The sequence below is a fragment of the Eurosta solidaginis genome, chromosome 4 (assembly GCF_040869045.1).
Source record: "Eurosta solidaginis isolate ZX-2024a chromosome 4, ASM4086904v1, whole genome shotgun sequence".
Classification (NCBI taxonomy): domain Eukaryota; kingdom Metazoa; phylum Arthropoda; class Insecta; order Diptera; family Tephritidae; genus Eurosta; species Eurosta solidaginis.
In genome coordinates this window covers 141,733,910-141,751,889 of record NC_090322.1, presented here as the reverse complement: position 1 = coordinate 141,751,889, position 17,980 = coordinate 141,733,910, and the positions used below count along the sequence as shown (strand labels likewise).

The following is a 17,980-nucleotide window of genomic DNA, read 5'->3' as shown; positions in this document are numbered from 1 at the left end:
GTATTTTAAACGTGAGGGGGCCTTATTTCTATAGGTGGACGCCTTTTCGAGATACCGCCATAAAGGTGGACCAGGGGTGACTCTAGAATGTGTTTGTATAATATGGGTATTAAATTAAAGGTGTTAATGAGTATTTTAAAAGGTAGTGGGCCTTAGTTCTATAGGTGGACGCCTTTTCGAGATATCGCCATAAAGGTGGACCAGGGGTGACTCTAGAATGCGTTTGTACGATATGGGTATCAAATGAAAGGTGTTAATGTATATTTAAAAGGGTGTGATCCTTAGTTCTATAGGTGGACCCCTTTTCGAGATATCGCCATAAAGGGGGACCAGGGGTGACTCTAGAATGTGTGTGTACGATATGGGTATGAAAGGAAAGGTGTTAATGAGTATTTTAAACGTGAGGGGGCCTTATTTCTATAGGTGGACGCCTTTTCGAGATACCGCCATAAAGGTGGACCAGGGGTGACTCTAGAATGTGTGTGTACGATATGGATATGAAATGAAAGCTGCTAATGAGTATTTTAAACGGGAGGGGGTCTTTTTTCTATAGGTGGACGCCTTTTCGAGATACCGCCATAAAGGTGGACCAGGGGTGACTCTAGAATGTGTTTGTATAATATGGGTATTAAATTAAAGGTGTTAATGAGTATTTTAAAAGGTAGTGGGCCTTAGTTCTATAGGTGGACGCCTTTTCGAGATATCGCCATAAAGGTGGACCAGGGGTGACTCTAGAATGCGTTTGTACGATATGGGTATCAAATGAAAGGTGTTAATTATTATTTAAAAGGGAGTGGGCCTTAGTTCTATAGGTGGACGCCTTTTCTAGATAGCGCCATAAAGGTGGACCAGGGGTGACTCTAGAATGCGTTTGTACGATATGGGTATTAAATAAAAGGTGTTAATGAGTATTTTAAAAGGTAGTGGGCCTTAGTTCTATAGGTGGACGCCTTTTCGAGATATCGCCATAAAGGTGGACCAGGGGTGACTCTAGAATGCGTTTGTATCTATATGGGTATCAAATGAAAGGTGTTAATGAGCATTTTATGTGTTTGCGTTTTTGGCGATTTTGTTAAAGTATTTTTCTGTGTTTCATATATTCCACCTAATAGTGATGAATCTTTATATTCACATGTAGGTAATAGTGTTCACATCTGTGAAAGGAATTTAGAAAGCCATTTCTGTATTCTGGGTAACTTTAACCTTAATAAAATTATTTGGTCTAACTTCTTAGACAAAAGTATACTCACTCCTACTAATATTAATTATTCTCATGAGATCAATTTTCTTGATAGCTTATATAGTGTCAATCTTATCCAAATTAATTATCCGCCTAACCGGCTGAATAATATTTTAGATCTTGTCTTTGTTGACGAGAACCTAAGTTTCAATTTAGATGAGTGTGAATTTCCACTCTGTAGCTCGGACCTGCACCATGTTCCTCTCTCAATAACTCTAGAAGTGCTAAATTTTAGCCCAGTTTCTCTCAATGAACCGCGTACTTATGACTTTAGAGGAGTTAACTTTGACGACTTGAATGATAGGCTTTTGGATGTAAACTGGGAATATCTCTTCAATTCGAAATTAGTCGCTGAATGTTATGATATTTTTCTTATTAACGTTTTAGAAGTAGTTTGCAACATCGTACCCGTACGCCCCACCCGTATACACAAACTCCCCTGGTATACAAAAAACCTAAAAAGGCTTAAAAATAAGCGAAACAAATATTTTAACATGCACAAATCTACTGGTAACTGTAATTTTAAAGATGAGTATTGTAGACTTTCAAGAGAGTTTAATGCTCTTGATATACAGTTATACAATCAATACATCGCTCGGTATGAAGTTGAATTTAAATCCAACCCGAAATCTTTTTGGAATTTCATACGTTCAAAAAAAGGTTGCACAAACATTCCCACCTGTGTGACTTTCGATGGTAAGCATATTCAGTGTTTATCTGATACCGCTAATTTATTTGCTGATTTTTTTAGTTCAAATTTTTTCCATGACAGTGGAAGTGCCTCAAATACCAGTTGTTCTCCAAGTTCTCTTGACCTCGGAACATTGGCGGTATCTAAGCTTGATATTATGAACAGCATTTCTTCTTTACAGCCCCCTCAACAAAAACAGATTTGGATGGTTTTTCCCCATTTTTACTAAAAAATTGCAGTTCCTCTCTCAGTTTGCCTTTAAAACATATTTTTAATCTTTCCCTTGCCAAAGGTGATTTTATTGATCGGTGGAAAGTTGCATCAGTCTCTCCGATGTTCAAATCTGGTAACAAAAAGGATGTACGAAACTTTAGGCCTATTTTTAAACTCACCACCTGCTCTAAACTTTTTGAAAAGGTGGTGAAAGATAAATTGTATTTCTTTGTAAAAGAAATAATTGATCTGCATCAGCATGGGTTTGTCTGCGGTCGCTCCACAGTTACAAACCTTGCTGAATTTTCCCAATATTGCATCTCAGCCTTTAAATCTCGTCATCAAGTCGATGTTGTTTATACAGACTTTTCGAAAGCTTTCGATGCCGTTGTACATAGTATTCTCTTATTGAAGTTAGAAGAGTTTGGATTCCATTCAACTCGTCTTTCTTGATTAAACTCTTACCTGTCTAATCGAGTATCTTATGTTGAAATTAGTCATACTAAATCGTACCCGTACGTTGCCACTTCTGGTATGCCTAGGGTAGTATTTGTGGCCCATTGCTATTTCTACTTCTTATTAGTGATATTAAAACTTATTTTAGTACTTCAAAATCTTACTATATGCGGATGATTTAAAAATGTTTAATGAAATAACCTGCGTGTCAGATACATTATCATTGCAAAGCGATCTAAATAAGCTATCTGATTGGAGTGTGAGAAATAAACTGTCGCTCAACACAAAGAAATGCTTCCAAATGACTTTTGCCAAAATTGTAAATCCAATTGTCACTACTTACGCTATTTCTAACACCCCCCTATCTAATGTACATGAGTATCGGGATTTAGGTGTGGTTTTTGACTCAGGCTTCACCTTTGTCAATCACATCAATCATATTGTACCTAAGGCAAATTCTAACTTGGGCTTCTTGCGTCATTATGCGCGTGATTTTAAAGACCCATACACTAGAAAATCACTTTGTAATTGCCTAGTAAGATCTAAGTTAGAGTATGGCTCAGTAATCTGTAACCCTATTTATGCTTTACACTCCGATAGGATCGAGACAATTCAACGCCGATTTACACGGTTTTCTCTGCAACCTCTTCATTTTGTTGAGCCATTCCCGTCGTATGAGGCCCGTTGCCTATTAATTAACCTTAAATCGCTTAAGTCGAGGCGCATAATACATTCTCTCATGTTTGTTTATGATATAATTTCTGGCATGATAAATTGTCCTAACCTTCTCGAGCAAATTGTCTTTAATGTGCCTCAAAGGGTCCTACGTACTCAAGTTCCGTTTCACGTTAAAACGCTTAGATCTAACTATTTATTGTACGCACCCATTACAAGGTCGCTTGCAGAATTTAGTCGAATTTTCATAACTCTCAATCTAGATTTTGCTCAGTCCAGATCCATATTTTTGGCTAATTTGCAATTAAATTATTTTTAAGTGTTATTAAGTTTTATCTTTAAGAAATTTTGTATTTCTAGTCTGTAAGGTTTTGTACCATTGACTGAAAATGAAATGAAATGAAATGAAAGAATGTAGTGGGCCTTAGTTCGATAGGTGGACGCCTTTTCGAGATATCGCCATAAAGGTGGACCAGGGGTCACTCTAGAGTGTTTTTGTACGATATGGGTATCAAATTAAAGGTATTAATGAGGGTTTTAAAATGGAGTGGCTCTTAGTTGTATATGTGAAAGCGTTTTCGAGATATGGACCAAAATGTGGACTAGGGTGACCCAGAACATCATCTGTCGGGTACCGCTAATTTATTTCCTGCCAAGATTCCAAGGGCTTTTGATTTCGCCCTGCAGAACTTTTTCATTTTCTTCTACTTAGTATGGTAGGTGTCACACCCATTTTATAAAGTTTTTTCTAAAGTTATATTTTGCGTCAATAAACCGATCCAATTACCATGTTTCATCCCTTTTTTCATATTTGGTATAGAATTATGGTTTTTTTTCCATTTTTCGTAATTTTCGATATCGAAAAAGTGGGCGTGGTCACAGTCGGATTTCCGCCATTTCTTATTCCAAGATAAAGTGAGTTCAGATAAGTATGAGAACTAAGTTTAGTAAAGATATGTCGATTTTTGCGCAAGTTGTCGTGTTAGCGGCCGAGCGGAAGGACATCCGGTCGACTGTGTATAAAAACTGGGCGTGACTTCAACAGATTTCGCCCATTTTCACAGAAAACAGTTATCGTCATAGAATCTATGCCCCTACCAAATTTCACAAGGATTTGTAATTTTTTATTCGACCTATGGCATTAAAAGTATCCTAGACAAATTAAATGAAAAAGGGCGGAGCCACGCCCATTTTTAAATTTTCTTTTATTTTTGTATTTTGTTGCACCATATGATTACTGGAGTTGAATCTTGACATAATTTACTTATATACTGTAAAGATATTAAATTTTTTGTTAAAATTTGTCTCCAAAAAAAATTTTTTTGAAAGTGAGTGTATTAGTTACCCGATTTGCTAATTTTCATTTAGCACACATACAGTAATAGTAGTAAGGTTCCTGCCAAATTTCATCATGATTTCTTCAACGGCTACCAAATTACAGCTTGCAAAACTTTAACTTACATTCTTTTAAACGTGGGAGGTGCAACGCCTATTGTCCAAAATTTTACCAATTTTGTATTCTGCGTCATAACGTCAACCAACCTACCAAGTTTCGTCGCTTTGTCCGGCTTTGGTAATGAATTATCGCACTTTTTCGGTTTTTCGAAATTTTCGATATCGAAAAAGTGGGCGTTGTTATAGTCCGATTTCGTTCATAATTAATAGCGAGCTGAGATGAGTGCCCAGGAACCTACATACCAAATTTCATCAGGATACCTAAAAATTTACTCAAGTTATCGTGTTAACGGCAGACGGCCGGACGGACGGACATGGCCCAATCAAATTTTTTTTCGATACTGATGATTTTGATATATGGAAGTCTATATCTATCTCGATTCCTTTATATCTGTACAACCAACCGTTATCCAATGAGTACTAAGATCTCGTGAAGTTCGATATGTAAACACACATTCGTCTAGAAAACAAATTTTTATAACTAAACATCGCTCAGAGATTAAAATTTACTCACCACAGAGGTAACTTTACCAGAAACAAATAATTTCGGTCTATTTGAAAAGAGCTCCGTCGACTTCTTATAAGCGACATCGGATATCGACAAGCTAAAGATTTGTTAACTGCTTATTGAAAGCAAAATAATCGACGAGCTATCGGTTTGTTATCGGCTTTTTATCTCTGAGTTACAGATGTGTCATCCATTTTGTATTGCAGTTCTTTCGGCATCAGTTTCATAGCAACTGATGAGTCGTCGATAACAAATCCATAACAACAAACTGCTAACACTCTAACAACAAATATCTCCGATAACCGATAGCTTTTCGAAACCAAATTGATAACTTTTTGGTAAAATATCGATTAATTTTCTATATATAATCAACAGTTTTCCGATAATATATCGCTAAATTTTGAATACCAACTCGATATTCGATAAGGAATCGTTAACTTTTTGATAGCAGACCGGCTAGTTTCGACAACCAAATCAATAATTTCTTCATAGCATATCATCAAATTTTCCGATATATAATCGACAATTTTTCAACAGATAATCAATAAATTTTCGATAAAAAACCACGTATAACACGTCGATAGTATTTTGAAACTTGTGTGAAAAAAAGTAGTCGGTGGAAAACAAATGAGTTATCGGTCACTTCTTTTATAGAAAACAAAACTATAAAGTCAATAATATATAGAAACTTTTGGGAAACAAATCGATAACAAGTCGATAACTTTTCGATAAGTCGTCGGTAAAAAATAGATAACTCATCGATCACTTTTTTGATCAAAAACACGTTTTTAACATCGATAACTCGTCGGTACCTCGTCAATATCATAATGTAACGAATTTGAGGAAATTCCCGATTATTTTGCAGCTTTTGTTAACTTTCGAATCGCTGAACTGTCGAATAAATAACTCAAATATTTAGTATGGCAAAACGTTCTTTATATACAAATCTAATGTGACAGTAGTACGTCACAATTACAATACTCGCATTCTTCACTAATAGCGTGTTAAAATCAAATTGATTCATTATTACTCGGCTTGCGCTGCTTTTATACTCTCGGTTACCTCGTTGGCCTTAAAGGTTTAATGTGGTAATATTAATAGTTCCCGAGATGGTCCGGCTTGTACCTTTATGGTGCTTTGTTACCGGAACGTACCAGATCTGTATCCGGCAAAGGACCATCAACATCGATAACACTCCTCAAAACCTCCAGGGAGTATCTTTAACATAACAGCCGGCTCTTACGTTATTTCGGCATTCCCTATCATGAACAGCTGCTATGAAAGCGAAAACAAATTTGACAATTGCTTTCGTGCAGTTGACGCATAACGTAAAGCTGGACGATAAGCGACAGCGAAAGCTTCTGACTACCATTAGCAGACGGTATCGGCAACGTAGGTTTCGTTCGTTAAGCGTCTGGTTCGCCAAACAGAATGTGGCTGTAAGGCTTTCTGTACCATATTACTGTTCATATCTTTAAAATCCTCTAAGAAATTGAGACTTCATGTAGCCGGTGTCCTTTTCCAAGGCCCTTAAAATTAGTGTAACAAATTTTATTCATATCGGTTGAGCGGCTTCCGTGATAGAAATTAGTATATGTGTTTAACAATGTTCATAATAAAATATTGAGTAAAATACCTTTCGCTTGATACCGAAATGGACATGTATCGTATAATTAAAAAATAAAATTTCTAGTAGGTGGTAGCCTCGCAAACGCATTCTTATGGGCAACACTTAGGCAAACGGATAGATATAATAAGAGCCGTCACTCGTTATTTTTTAGGCATTTACTCGATGTAGACTGTGAGGTAGTCGCTACTTTTTTTTGGGCGAGATGTTTATAAATGTCTTCTATACATTTTCATGGGGTATTTTTGTTTATTTTTCCGACTGTATTTAATTAATTGTTTAATTCTCTTTCCAAAAATCACGTTTGCATAAAGTGCCAACACCGCATGGATAAATGGGAGGCAATTCAAAAATTTTATTTAAAAAATAAAATTTATTTATATTTAAGTAATTTCACAAATTTGTTATAAAAAAGAAAGCTTCAGTGGAACTACATAGAAAAAGTATCCGTACATAACAAACTTTGCTTAAACTCTTCATGTTTTTGATAAAATATTGTCGATTTAGTAACTAGTAGGGTAACCCCTGCGGCTTAGGACTTCCGCAAGACGCTTTGACATTGAATGAACTAGCTTGGATGTATCTTCAGTAGTTATTTTGTTCCATTCATCCAAAATAACAGTTTTCAGCATTTGCTTGGAAGTTATATTGTGCTGTCGGACTCTACGCTCCAATAAATCCCACAAATTCTCAATAGGGTTAAAGTCTGGGGATTGTGGAGGCGTACGCAACTGATTTTTATATTGTAAAGTAACCATAGCTTTACATTGTTTGCTGCGTGCTTCGGATCATTATCCTGCTGAAACCAAAAGTCCTCTCCTAGTTCTAGTTTTAGGCTGCTTTCTTTCGAATTAGATTTTATAATAGTTAAATAGCCATACTGATCCATAGTCGACTCAATAAAAACCAAATTTCCTACTCTTGCCAACATACTTCCGCTGGGACGAGATTACATTTTTCGAATGCAGTAACGATTTTTCGCCAAACAAGCTTTCTTTGCTCTCTTTCTGAAAATAAGATACGTTCCCAAAACTCTTTTGGTTTATTTATGAACTCATTCGCAAAGGCCATCCATTTTTTTCTGTTGACTCTCGATATGAATGGTTTACGACGAGCTACATGGGCCCTCATCCCATTCTTCTTTATGAATTTGCGAACGGTGTCTTCTTGAATACTCTTACCAAAATCAGCTTTGATGTTTCCACTTATTTGGGAAGCAGTTATTCTGGGATTACTTTTTACAGCTTTTAAAATAAATTTCCTCTCGCGATCCATCAATTTGCTTAGGCGCCCAGAGCGTGACTTAGATACAAGTGATCCCATTGATTTGAAAGAGTTTATTTACCACATACTGCACAGAAGAGTGACTTCTTTTTACAATTTGACCGATTTCGCGGAAAATATTTGCCTTCCTTAGTTTTAGGATAATGCGTCGCTCGTCAACACTGATTTCTTTAGTTTTGGGTGCCATCGCTGATTTTAAACACCAAATACGAAACCGCGTCCAGTGAAATTATTGTATACCAGTAAAATATCGGTATTACATTAAAATAAACACGTGAATAAGAGCGTATACGTCGTTACTCAATGGGGGACTTCTCCTTTTTGTAGTATACGGAAACTTTTTCTGGCTCTTATAGTTCCCATACTTAAATTTTTTGTGTAAAATTTCCTATTCTTTAATAGTAAGCGATAAAAATACAGCAAGATAAAACAAGAATAAATAAATGAATATCTAATCAAAGGAATAAATGCTAAAATTAAATAATTTTGCATTTTCGCACATGGTTGGTCACCTGTATGTACGTATACTTTTTCTGGCAAGTGTATATGTATTAAAGCAAGGTTATTTATCCTGCGTGCATCGTTATTGATGCGCATTACTTATTTACTAATGTCGTAGTGATGTGCCAAAGTTGCAATATTCGCCGCAAAAAGTAAGAGGATTCAAAACAGTTACCCATTTGAAATAGCCAAAGTTTTTAAAAATTTAACCGGTTCCGAAAATGTGTATACACGTATTAAGATGTTTCTATTTATTTATTTTTTCAACAGCGCCACTGGACTGATGTCGAAACTATACTGAATATACGTGTATACCAAGAGGAAGGCATTCGCATATCAACCTACGAGGCAGCTGGTGCTTTTGAACCGGATAACGCAAACCAATTGATGGAAATTTCTTCACAAGCAACTGGCGAATCACAGCTCGAAGCTATGTTGAAAAATATTGAAAATATATGGAAAGAAACTGAGTTATCAATTGTCAATCATCATGATCAGAAGGACGTATTCATATTGGCCGGAACTGAGGAACTGCAAGTGATACTTGATGATTCGAATGTGAATATTAATACCATTGCGGCTTCGAAATTCGTTGGACCCATACAGCCGAAAGTACAAGAATGGATCGAACAATTGGAATTATTTAATGAGATGCTGGGTATTTATTGATTGCTTTATCAATTTTTTATTTTTTTATTTTTAACAGTTAGCAACGTAGTCCTCATCGGATAAACTTTTATTTGCTTCATTTCTTATGCCCGTTAACCGCAGTTAGAAGAATGTTTTAGTGAAATGAAGTAATAGATTGTAAGTTCTGACAGAACCGATTATTATATACCCATCTGTAGATTTTCTATAAATTTACTTTAGTTTACTGCTTAGTATGATATACTTGTTTTAGGGCTGATGATTTTACCTGTGTAGCGGGTATCTGGGTCAATAGTAAAATACCCGGTTCCCCCCTAGGCGAGTATTATCCGAGTACTCGGGTGAAGTTCTCAAACTCTAAGTCTGCGGAAAATGCAGTTTTTGGTGTTTATCAATGGGAACTTGAGTAAAAGGTAAGGTGGGATAACACCCAGGTTGGCGAATAACCTAGATCTCTCCGGGCAATAGTACCCGAGTAATGAAAACCATGGCAAACTATACATGCGTTAATACAACTTTCTCATTCACAGAGGTTTGGATGAATTGTCAAACGACTTGGATATATTTGGAAGCGATATTCTCCTCACCCGATATACAACGTCAATTGCCACAAGAAGCAAAAATGTTCTTCGCCGTCGATAAAAGCTTTAAAAATATTATGCGGCATGCAAAAAAAGTTTCACTAGCGCTGCCAGTCATGACCGATCGTAACACATTTGATGAAATCAATGAGAATAATCGTTTATTAGACTTGATTAGCCGCGGCTTGGAGGCATATCTGGAGGTGAAACGTGTGGTATTTCCAAGGTAAGATTCTCACTGAAAAAGAACCAGAATTTTTTCATGCTGTCTCTTTTAGATTTTATTTCCTATCCAACGATGAATTGCTCGAGATTTTGGCGCAAACTCGTGTACCTCAGGCAGTGCAGCCACATTTACGCAAATGTTTCGATGCCATTTATCGACTGGAATTTGGTCAGAAGGAAAGTGGCGATGGTGGCAAGATGACACCCACAAATGATATTATTGCATTTATTTCGCCCGAGGGTGAGAAATTATTGTTTGGTAAGGGTTTGAAAGCACGTGGCGCAGTCGAAGAGTGGCTAAGTAAAGTTGAGGAGGCAATGTTTATTGCGGTAAAAAGGTATATGCGTTTCGGTTATCAATGTTATCCGGCAAAGGAGCGCGATGAATGGTTTCAGGGTATTGAATTTTATTGTTATTTATTTCTTCTTGGTATTTTACTAACTTCTTTGTTTTTCAGATCATCCAAATCAGGTCGTCTTGACAATATCTCAACAGCAATGGGCAGCTGATATACACATTATATTGGATAACCCTAGCACCGATGCAACCGTAAAACATAAAAAAATGATCGATTTCGAAAAAAAGTGCTTTAAAAATTTAGCTGCTTTGGCTGCACTGACACGTAAGGATATCACATCACTGCTGCGTAAAATATTATGCGCTCTAATAACAATCGATGTACATGCCAAGGATTCCGTTACACTCTTAATCGAAAAACAAGTAACGAAAAAGTAAGTGAGACCTTGAACCAAATCAGCAACGAAATACCATAAATTACATACCAAATGTCAAGTATTCCAAACACCAAAAGGAAAACACCAGACACAGTTAAAACTTTAAATCTAAAATTTAAATCACTCACACTTACTAACTTAGTTGGCGCTTAACCGTTAAAACGGTTATGGCCGTCCAACAGGATGCGCCAGTTACTTCTTCGTTGGGTTAACAGTAGGTCACACTTCAACGGAGTGATGCTCGCTCTCTACCTCTGCTTCCATAGGCGGATTCCGATAAAAATACTTTCTTAGCTGGTGCATCATCTTTCATTCGCTGGAATATGTAGATCTCCGAGCCGACTCCTCTGATATTGTAATGGTCCATGCTTCTACACCATATAGCAGGACGAGTACTGTAATTGACGTGTAGGGTATGATTTTCAAAAGTACCATTTATTGATAAGAGTGATTCTTCGCTGGATTTCAAAGCTCTTGTTGATAGTGTTAATGCTGATTCCTAACAAATGAAGTCTTTTACTTTTTCGAAATTATAGCTACCAGCAGTGGCATGGTTTCCAAGCTGCAAATGTGCTGATTCTTTCCTTGTCGTCATCAGTTAATTCGCTTTGTCCTCATTCACTATCAAACCCAACTTTTGCGCTTCTTTTTTTACTTTAGAGCAAGCAGAATTAACGGCGCGGATGTTCAGGCCGATGATATCAATGTTCTTGACATACGCCAATAATTGCACGATTTTATAAAATATTATTCCAGAAATTTTGTTAAAGAAATCGCACGATGGGGTTTCACCTTGTCTGAAAGCTCGTTAAGTTTCGAACCGCTCGGGGAGGTCCTTCCCAATTCTGACAGAGCTGATGGTGTTGTTCAACGTAATTTTGCACAGCCGTACAAGTTTCACGGGGAAACCTAATTCAGACATAGCGGCATATGGCAGCACATTTTCCTGCTGTCGAAGGCGGCTTTAAAATCGACGAAGTGATGATGTGTGTCAATTCTTTTTCGCCGGGTGTTTTCCAAGACTCGGTGCATAGTGACAATCTGGCCGATAGTAAATTTACCAGATCTGAAGCCGCACTGGTACAGTCAGCCGATTCACGGTGGTCTTCAATCTTGCGCTATACCAACAGTTGTACATCGGACTCTTCGTGAGCGATGTGGTCGCTTAGAAATTCAACGTAGGCTCCCTTGCGAACAAGTACTTCTATGCGCTCAGCTAGCAATTGAAATATTAAGTCCTCCCTCTTCGAAGATATATATCCTTCTATATTAACGCTCAGCATATAACTCGCTATCATGAAAGGTGTAGAGTGAAGAGTAGATATTTGATATTTGAAAGTTCTCCGGACTATATATGACTCTCCCTATGGCCAACGGTATGTATCGAAGAACGTTTAGTGATTAAATGTATGACCACTTCGCAGAAATGAATATAGTGCAATGAATTAAAGCCGAATGGCTTCGCTGACTAGGTCGAGTTATGAGATGTAAGGATGGCACTCGGCTCATCAGAGGAAAGGAGAACGAAACTTTATCTCCCTTGGTGCCCCCCTTGGCGTCAGTTATTCCGAATCAGAGATAATTAGGGTGGCCTGTTACACTACGGCTCGCCTAGTCGGTAAAGGTTTAGCCATGCTGATGTCCGTCATGCTTCTTTGACGGAGCATTGAGCATACTGAGGACATCTTCTTGTGGCACTGCTTCGCTCCATCTACTATGCGCGATTATGCATAAATTTCCATCGATATTCTCTAACAGGAGTCCTGGGATAATTGCTGTTTCAATGGGGTTGGGTTGGACCAGAGAGTGTTAGAGAAAATGTGTTTGATATCACGTGGGGACACATGACACAGCGATGCGTGTCTACCTGGGAAGTCTGCTTTCCTCAAATGAGAGGTTCTGGTTTTAGACTCTGGGAAACAGTCTCGCCGGGCATTTATCGGCTTAACACGTTGCCGATTAATTTTTGTGTTTGGGGCGTGCGCCTTTTTGAGCATTTTTGGTACAAACGACTACGTAAGTCAAAAAAAACTCGAGTGGCTAGGAGGATAGTTGTTGATTTTACAGCATAGCTCATCAATGGAAGAGTCAGGACCTCTTGCCATTATTGTGCAGTCATCCCTCTAGGACTCAATGGGAACTCCTTCTGGTGGGGAAGGGAGCATAGATAGGTTAAAATCAATAAATCGATAAATACATTACTTGCATCGCTGAGCAGATATATGGTAACATGGATTCCTATTTGACCAAGTTTCTAAAATGTCTAATCTCACCATTATGGAGACGAGGTAGCCCCGCGATTAGGTAACACTCAGAAGAGCAAAGTGCAAACTGAAAACGAGTTCTTTCGAACTGCACAATTAGAACGACTTTATGGAAAATTAACTCGAAAAGCTGAGTAATCGTCGATCTACAATCGAGCAAAAACAAATTAGATGGTAGCTTCCCAGATACGAATACAGGGTTATAGAATAAAGGATCGGGCTAGAGCCCCACATTGACTGTTGCCAAGCTTTCTTTTCTTCTTCTATTTAAACAAAATTTAAAAACGCTCCTTACCCGAAATACAAAAGAACCAAAACACTACTCGTCAACGCTGTTAAAAGCAGGGCTGACAACCGGGTCGAGCCGAACCGGTTCAAGAACCGAACTTTCCAATATTTACGGGCTATGAACCGAACCTCGGACTGCGCCGAATTTATTTTAAAATTCGAAAACCACACTAAAAACCACCAAAAAAGGGTCGGTTCGGTTCAAAACTTAATTCCACCATGTATGCTTTATATATAGTAAATCGCTTGTCGCATGGTCAAAGTCTTTTTAAACGGTTTTATTTAGCTTGAGTTAAAAGGCTGGGTGGTTGGCTGGTTGGCGCGAATTTTGTAATTGAAATTTAAGTAACTTCGCGATAAGCTACAAGCTGGAAATTTGGAATATAGTTCAGAACCCGATGACAATGCAATAATAAGAAAGAAATCGCCGCTAGGTGGCGCAAGGATCGATATATTCACAAAAATCGTATTTGTGGTCCGATTTGGCTCATATTTGGAACACATAATACATACAAGAATAGAAAGCGACCTATGAAAAAAATCGCCGCTAGTTGGCGCCAGGATCCAGATATTCACAAAAATCGTATTTGTGGTCCGATTTAACTCATATTTGGAGCACATAATACATACAAGAATAGAAAGCGACCTATGAAAACAAATCGCCGCTAGGTGGCGCAAGGATCGAGATATTCAAAAAAATTGTACTTGTGGTCCGATATGTTCCATATTTGGAACACATAATACATACATGAATAGAAAGCGACCTATGATGTCCGATTTGGCTCATATTTGGAACAAATATTACATACAGTCCGGTAGAAGTGACATCAAAATTTTTTGGAGTTGGGGGAGGGACAAGCATACGTGGCGTAGAGTCAAGTAAAGTCTTTGGAAGGATTATTTATGTATTGAGGACTTAGATTGTAACAAATTGTCAGGAAAGATCACTTGTAGTAATGAGTCACTAAATGAACTAAATAGAATGAGAAATAATAGGCAATTAAATAAAGCGGCCACCGTGGTGTGATGGTAGCGTGCTCCGCCTATCACACCGTAAGCCCTGGGTTCAACTCCCGGGAAAAGCAACATCAAAATTTTAGAAATAAGATTTTTCAATTAGAAGAAAATTTTTCTAAGCGGGGTCGCCCCTCGGCAGTGTCTGGCAAGCGCTCCGTTGTATTTCTGCCATGAAAAGCTCTCAGTGAAAACTCATCTGCCTTGCAGATGCCGTTCGGAGTCGGCATAAAACATGTAGGTCCCGTCCGGCCAATTTGTAGGGAAAAATCAAGAGGAGCACGACGCAAATTGGAAGAGAAGCTCGGCCTTAGATCTCTTCGGAGGTTATCGCGCCTTACATTTATTTTATTTTTTTTTTAAATAAAGACTAAAAAATTTTAAACAAAAAAATTAAAAAAATTTTTTTTAAGTTAAACGATTTTATTGAAAAGAATACTTACATGAAAAAATAATAAAACTAAAAGATAGAAAATAATTGGTTCTAGTTATTAGTCATCACACTCCTCATCATTCTAGGGCGTTGATCAGACAATTAAATAAAAGCGTTGGACGCGTCAAATTTCTATTGATAGTCATATATAAAAGACCAACTGAACCTTATTCAGGCGATGCTACGCCTCACATTTTTAGAAATTTCACGCGCCCAACGGTTTTATTTAATTATCTGAGCAACGCCCTAGATTGATGAGGAGTGTGATGACTAGTACCTATACTGAAAGAAATGGTGCTAGTAAAATCAACAAACCGGTTCTGTTGTTCTTGACTTAACGGAGATTCGGTGAAATTGATCGAATTCTGGTTAATTCGACCGAGTTCTTTGTCAAGCGGACAAATTAGTTTAGTCATTTCAACAGAAGAATTCTCGCTCTTAAGTTAACAAAATTCTGTAAAATTGACAGATTCCTAATCAATCTAACTGATTTTTTTGTTAACACACAGATCTCACTGGTCATTTCAACAGCGATCAACAGTCAATACATGAGCAACTTTCAAAGAGAATTTTACGCTCTCTACTTTGTACTTATGTATGCTGTGTACTATATGTATGCACATATTTACGTATATATATGGTGGCCGCCGTGGTGTGATGGTAGCGTGCTCCGCCTACCACGCCGAAGACCCTGGGTTCACACCCCGGACAAAGCCACATAAAAATTTTAGAAATAAGGTTTTTTAATTAGAAGAAAATTTTCTAAGCGGAGTCGCTCCTCGGCACTGTTCGGCAAGCACTCCGGGTGTATTTCTGTCATGAAAAGATCTGAGTGAAAACGCATCTGCCTTGCAAATGCCGCAACATAGGTACTTTCGTACAAAGCTGTCGCAGCAACTTTTTTTGTTAATTTGACTACTAAAACGGTCAATTACGAATAAACGATTTGAGCGCAGTTGATTCAACATCTTGTTGCGATGGATAAAAATTTACAAAAATTTCGGTTGAATTGGCCCGTATTTCGGTTGATTTTACCAGTCTTTTTCTTTCAGTGTAGGACCTACCAAATTATTTTCTAGCTTTTAATATTATTATTACTTCATGTAAGTATTGTTTTCAATATAACCGTTTAACTTAAAATTTTTTTTTAAATTATTTTATTATAGTCTGAAATAAATATTTTGTTTGGTTGAACTCCATTGTGCTACCTATCCTAATTGCTGCTTCTAGATCTGATATCTGTATCACTATGAATACCTAGATTCGTACTCGATCGTTTCCTCCCAGACTTGTTACATCTGCTATCACTAATGAGGGTGTAAATTAAAATCATGAGACGCCAGTCAAAATACAATTCAAGAGTCTAAAGTGCCCTCTTTTTAATGAGAGGAGCTACTTCCTTAGTTCCAGGCAATAATCCCTGCTGATGATCTTCAACAATTTGCTGTTCCGCTACTGGGTGGACGTCTTTTCTGCTTGGTCGATCAGGTGAAATTCTTGCTGATCTGATTGGGACATTTGCGGTACAAGCTTCTTAGCTTTTAGCGGGTTAAACCACTTGAACGTAACCGGTTCGGAGTTGGGCCAATGAACGAGCACTCCGATTTTTAAGGTGGTTTGCAGCACTGATTAAAAGAACCTATCGCGAGTTACGATAAAGGTGGCAAAGAGACCAAAAATAAAAAAAATCTACCAGCTAATCATCATTGTAACTTGCAACATTTTGTAGCAGCCACCGATTTATTCACTTAAATTAATTCACTCCCATAAATATTTCTAGCAATGACTTTAATTGGCTTAAAATGTTACGCTTCTATTGGGCCATCGACACTGACACCGTCTACACACGTATGGCGTCGGCCAATATACCCTACTACTATGAGTATTTGGGAGCGGGGGGCGTATTAGTATTAACACCGTTAACGGATCGTTGCTATCTCTGTTTAATGGGCGCCTTACAAATGGATTTAGGTGGTGCACCTGCTGGTCCTGCTGGTACAGGAAAAACTGAGACCACTAAAGATTTGGCTAAAGCCGTCGCCAAACAATGCGTAGTCTTCAATTGCTCTGAGGGTTTAGACTACAAGATGATGGGACGATTCTTCTCTGGCTTAGCGCAATGTGGCGCCTGGTGCTGCTTTGACGAATTCAATCGTATCGATATCGAAGTTTTGTCTGTAATTGCGCAGCAATTGATAACAATACGAAATGCTAAAGTTATAAATGCGAAGCGGTGAGTAGAGGGTTTGCTTCAAGATTGAGCTATTACCGTAAAAAATTCTTTCTTTTCAGCTTTATTTTTGAAGGTCGCGAAATAAAACTCAATAAATCTTGTGCCGTTTTCATTACCATGAATCCCGGTTATGCGGGACGTACCGAGCTGCCAGACAATCTGAAAGCACTTTTCCGTCCTATGTCAATGATGGTGCCAGATTATGCGCTCATCTCAGAGGTCATTTTATATTCCGAAGGCTTCGAGAATCCGAAAATTCTTGCACACAAAATGGTGCAAATGTACAAACTGTGCAGTGAGCAGCTAAGTCAACAGAACCACTATGATTTTGGTATGCGTGCCGTGAAGTCTGTTTTGGTGATGGCAGGTACTCTGAAACGTGCTGCACCCGATCAGCGTGAAGACATAACACTTATTGCAGCACTACGTGATTCGAATATACCAAAGTTTTTGGCTGATGATGCTTTGCTCTTTCGTGGTATACTTAGTGATTTGTTTCCAGGTGTGGAATTACCAGACAGCTCACATCCAAGTTTGGAAGAAGGTATGCTGGAGGGGTTGCGTTTAAAAAATCTACAACCGGTTGCTATAACCTTACGCAAAGTTATACAGTTATATGAGACGATGTGCGTGCGTTGGGGTGTTATGTTGGTCGGTCCGACTGGTGGGGGCAAAACGACTGTGCTACACAATCTTGCATTTGCTTTTAATTACTTATATGAGAACGATGTGCCGGGACCAAATTTTAGACCAGTCAACATGCAAACAATGAATCCAAAGGCGGTGCACATAAATGAGTTGTACGGTTATGTGGACTCCAAAACACTTGAATGGCAAGACGGCCTCTTGGGCTTAGCTGTGCGTACTGCAGTAAATGTGGAAGGTAGGTGGTGCGCCTATAGTGTGCAA

At 38.0% G+C, this 17,980-nt stretch overlaps 1 protein-coding gene across 1 annotated transcript in view; it reads left to right on the top strand.

Moving 5' to 3' along the window:
* Positions 1-17,980, top strand: part of Dhc16F (Dynein heavy chain at 16F) — a 77,534-nt gene that overhangs the window by 39,083 nt on the left and 20,471 nt on the right. The window contains exons 14-19 of the mRNA XM_067779606.1: positions 8,921-9,308; positions 9,829-10,105; positions 10,158-10,501; positions 10,563-10,836; positions 16,619-17,071; positions 17,131-17,954. Of these exons, the coding sequence (XP_067635707.1) occupies positions 8,921-9,308; positions 9,829-10,105; positions 10,158-10,501; positions 10,563-10,836; positions 16,619-17,071; positions 17,131-17,954 (2,560 nt within the window). The remainder of the gene's footprint in view (positions 1-8,920; positions 9,309-9,828; positions 10,106-10,157; positions 10,502-10,562; positions 10,837-16,618; positions 17,072-17,130; positions 17,955-17,980) is intronic.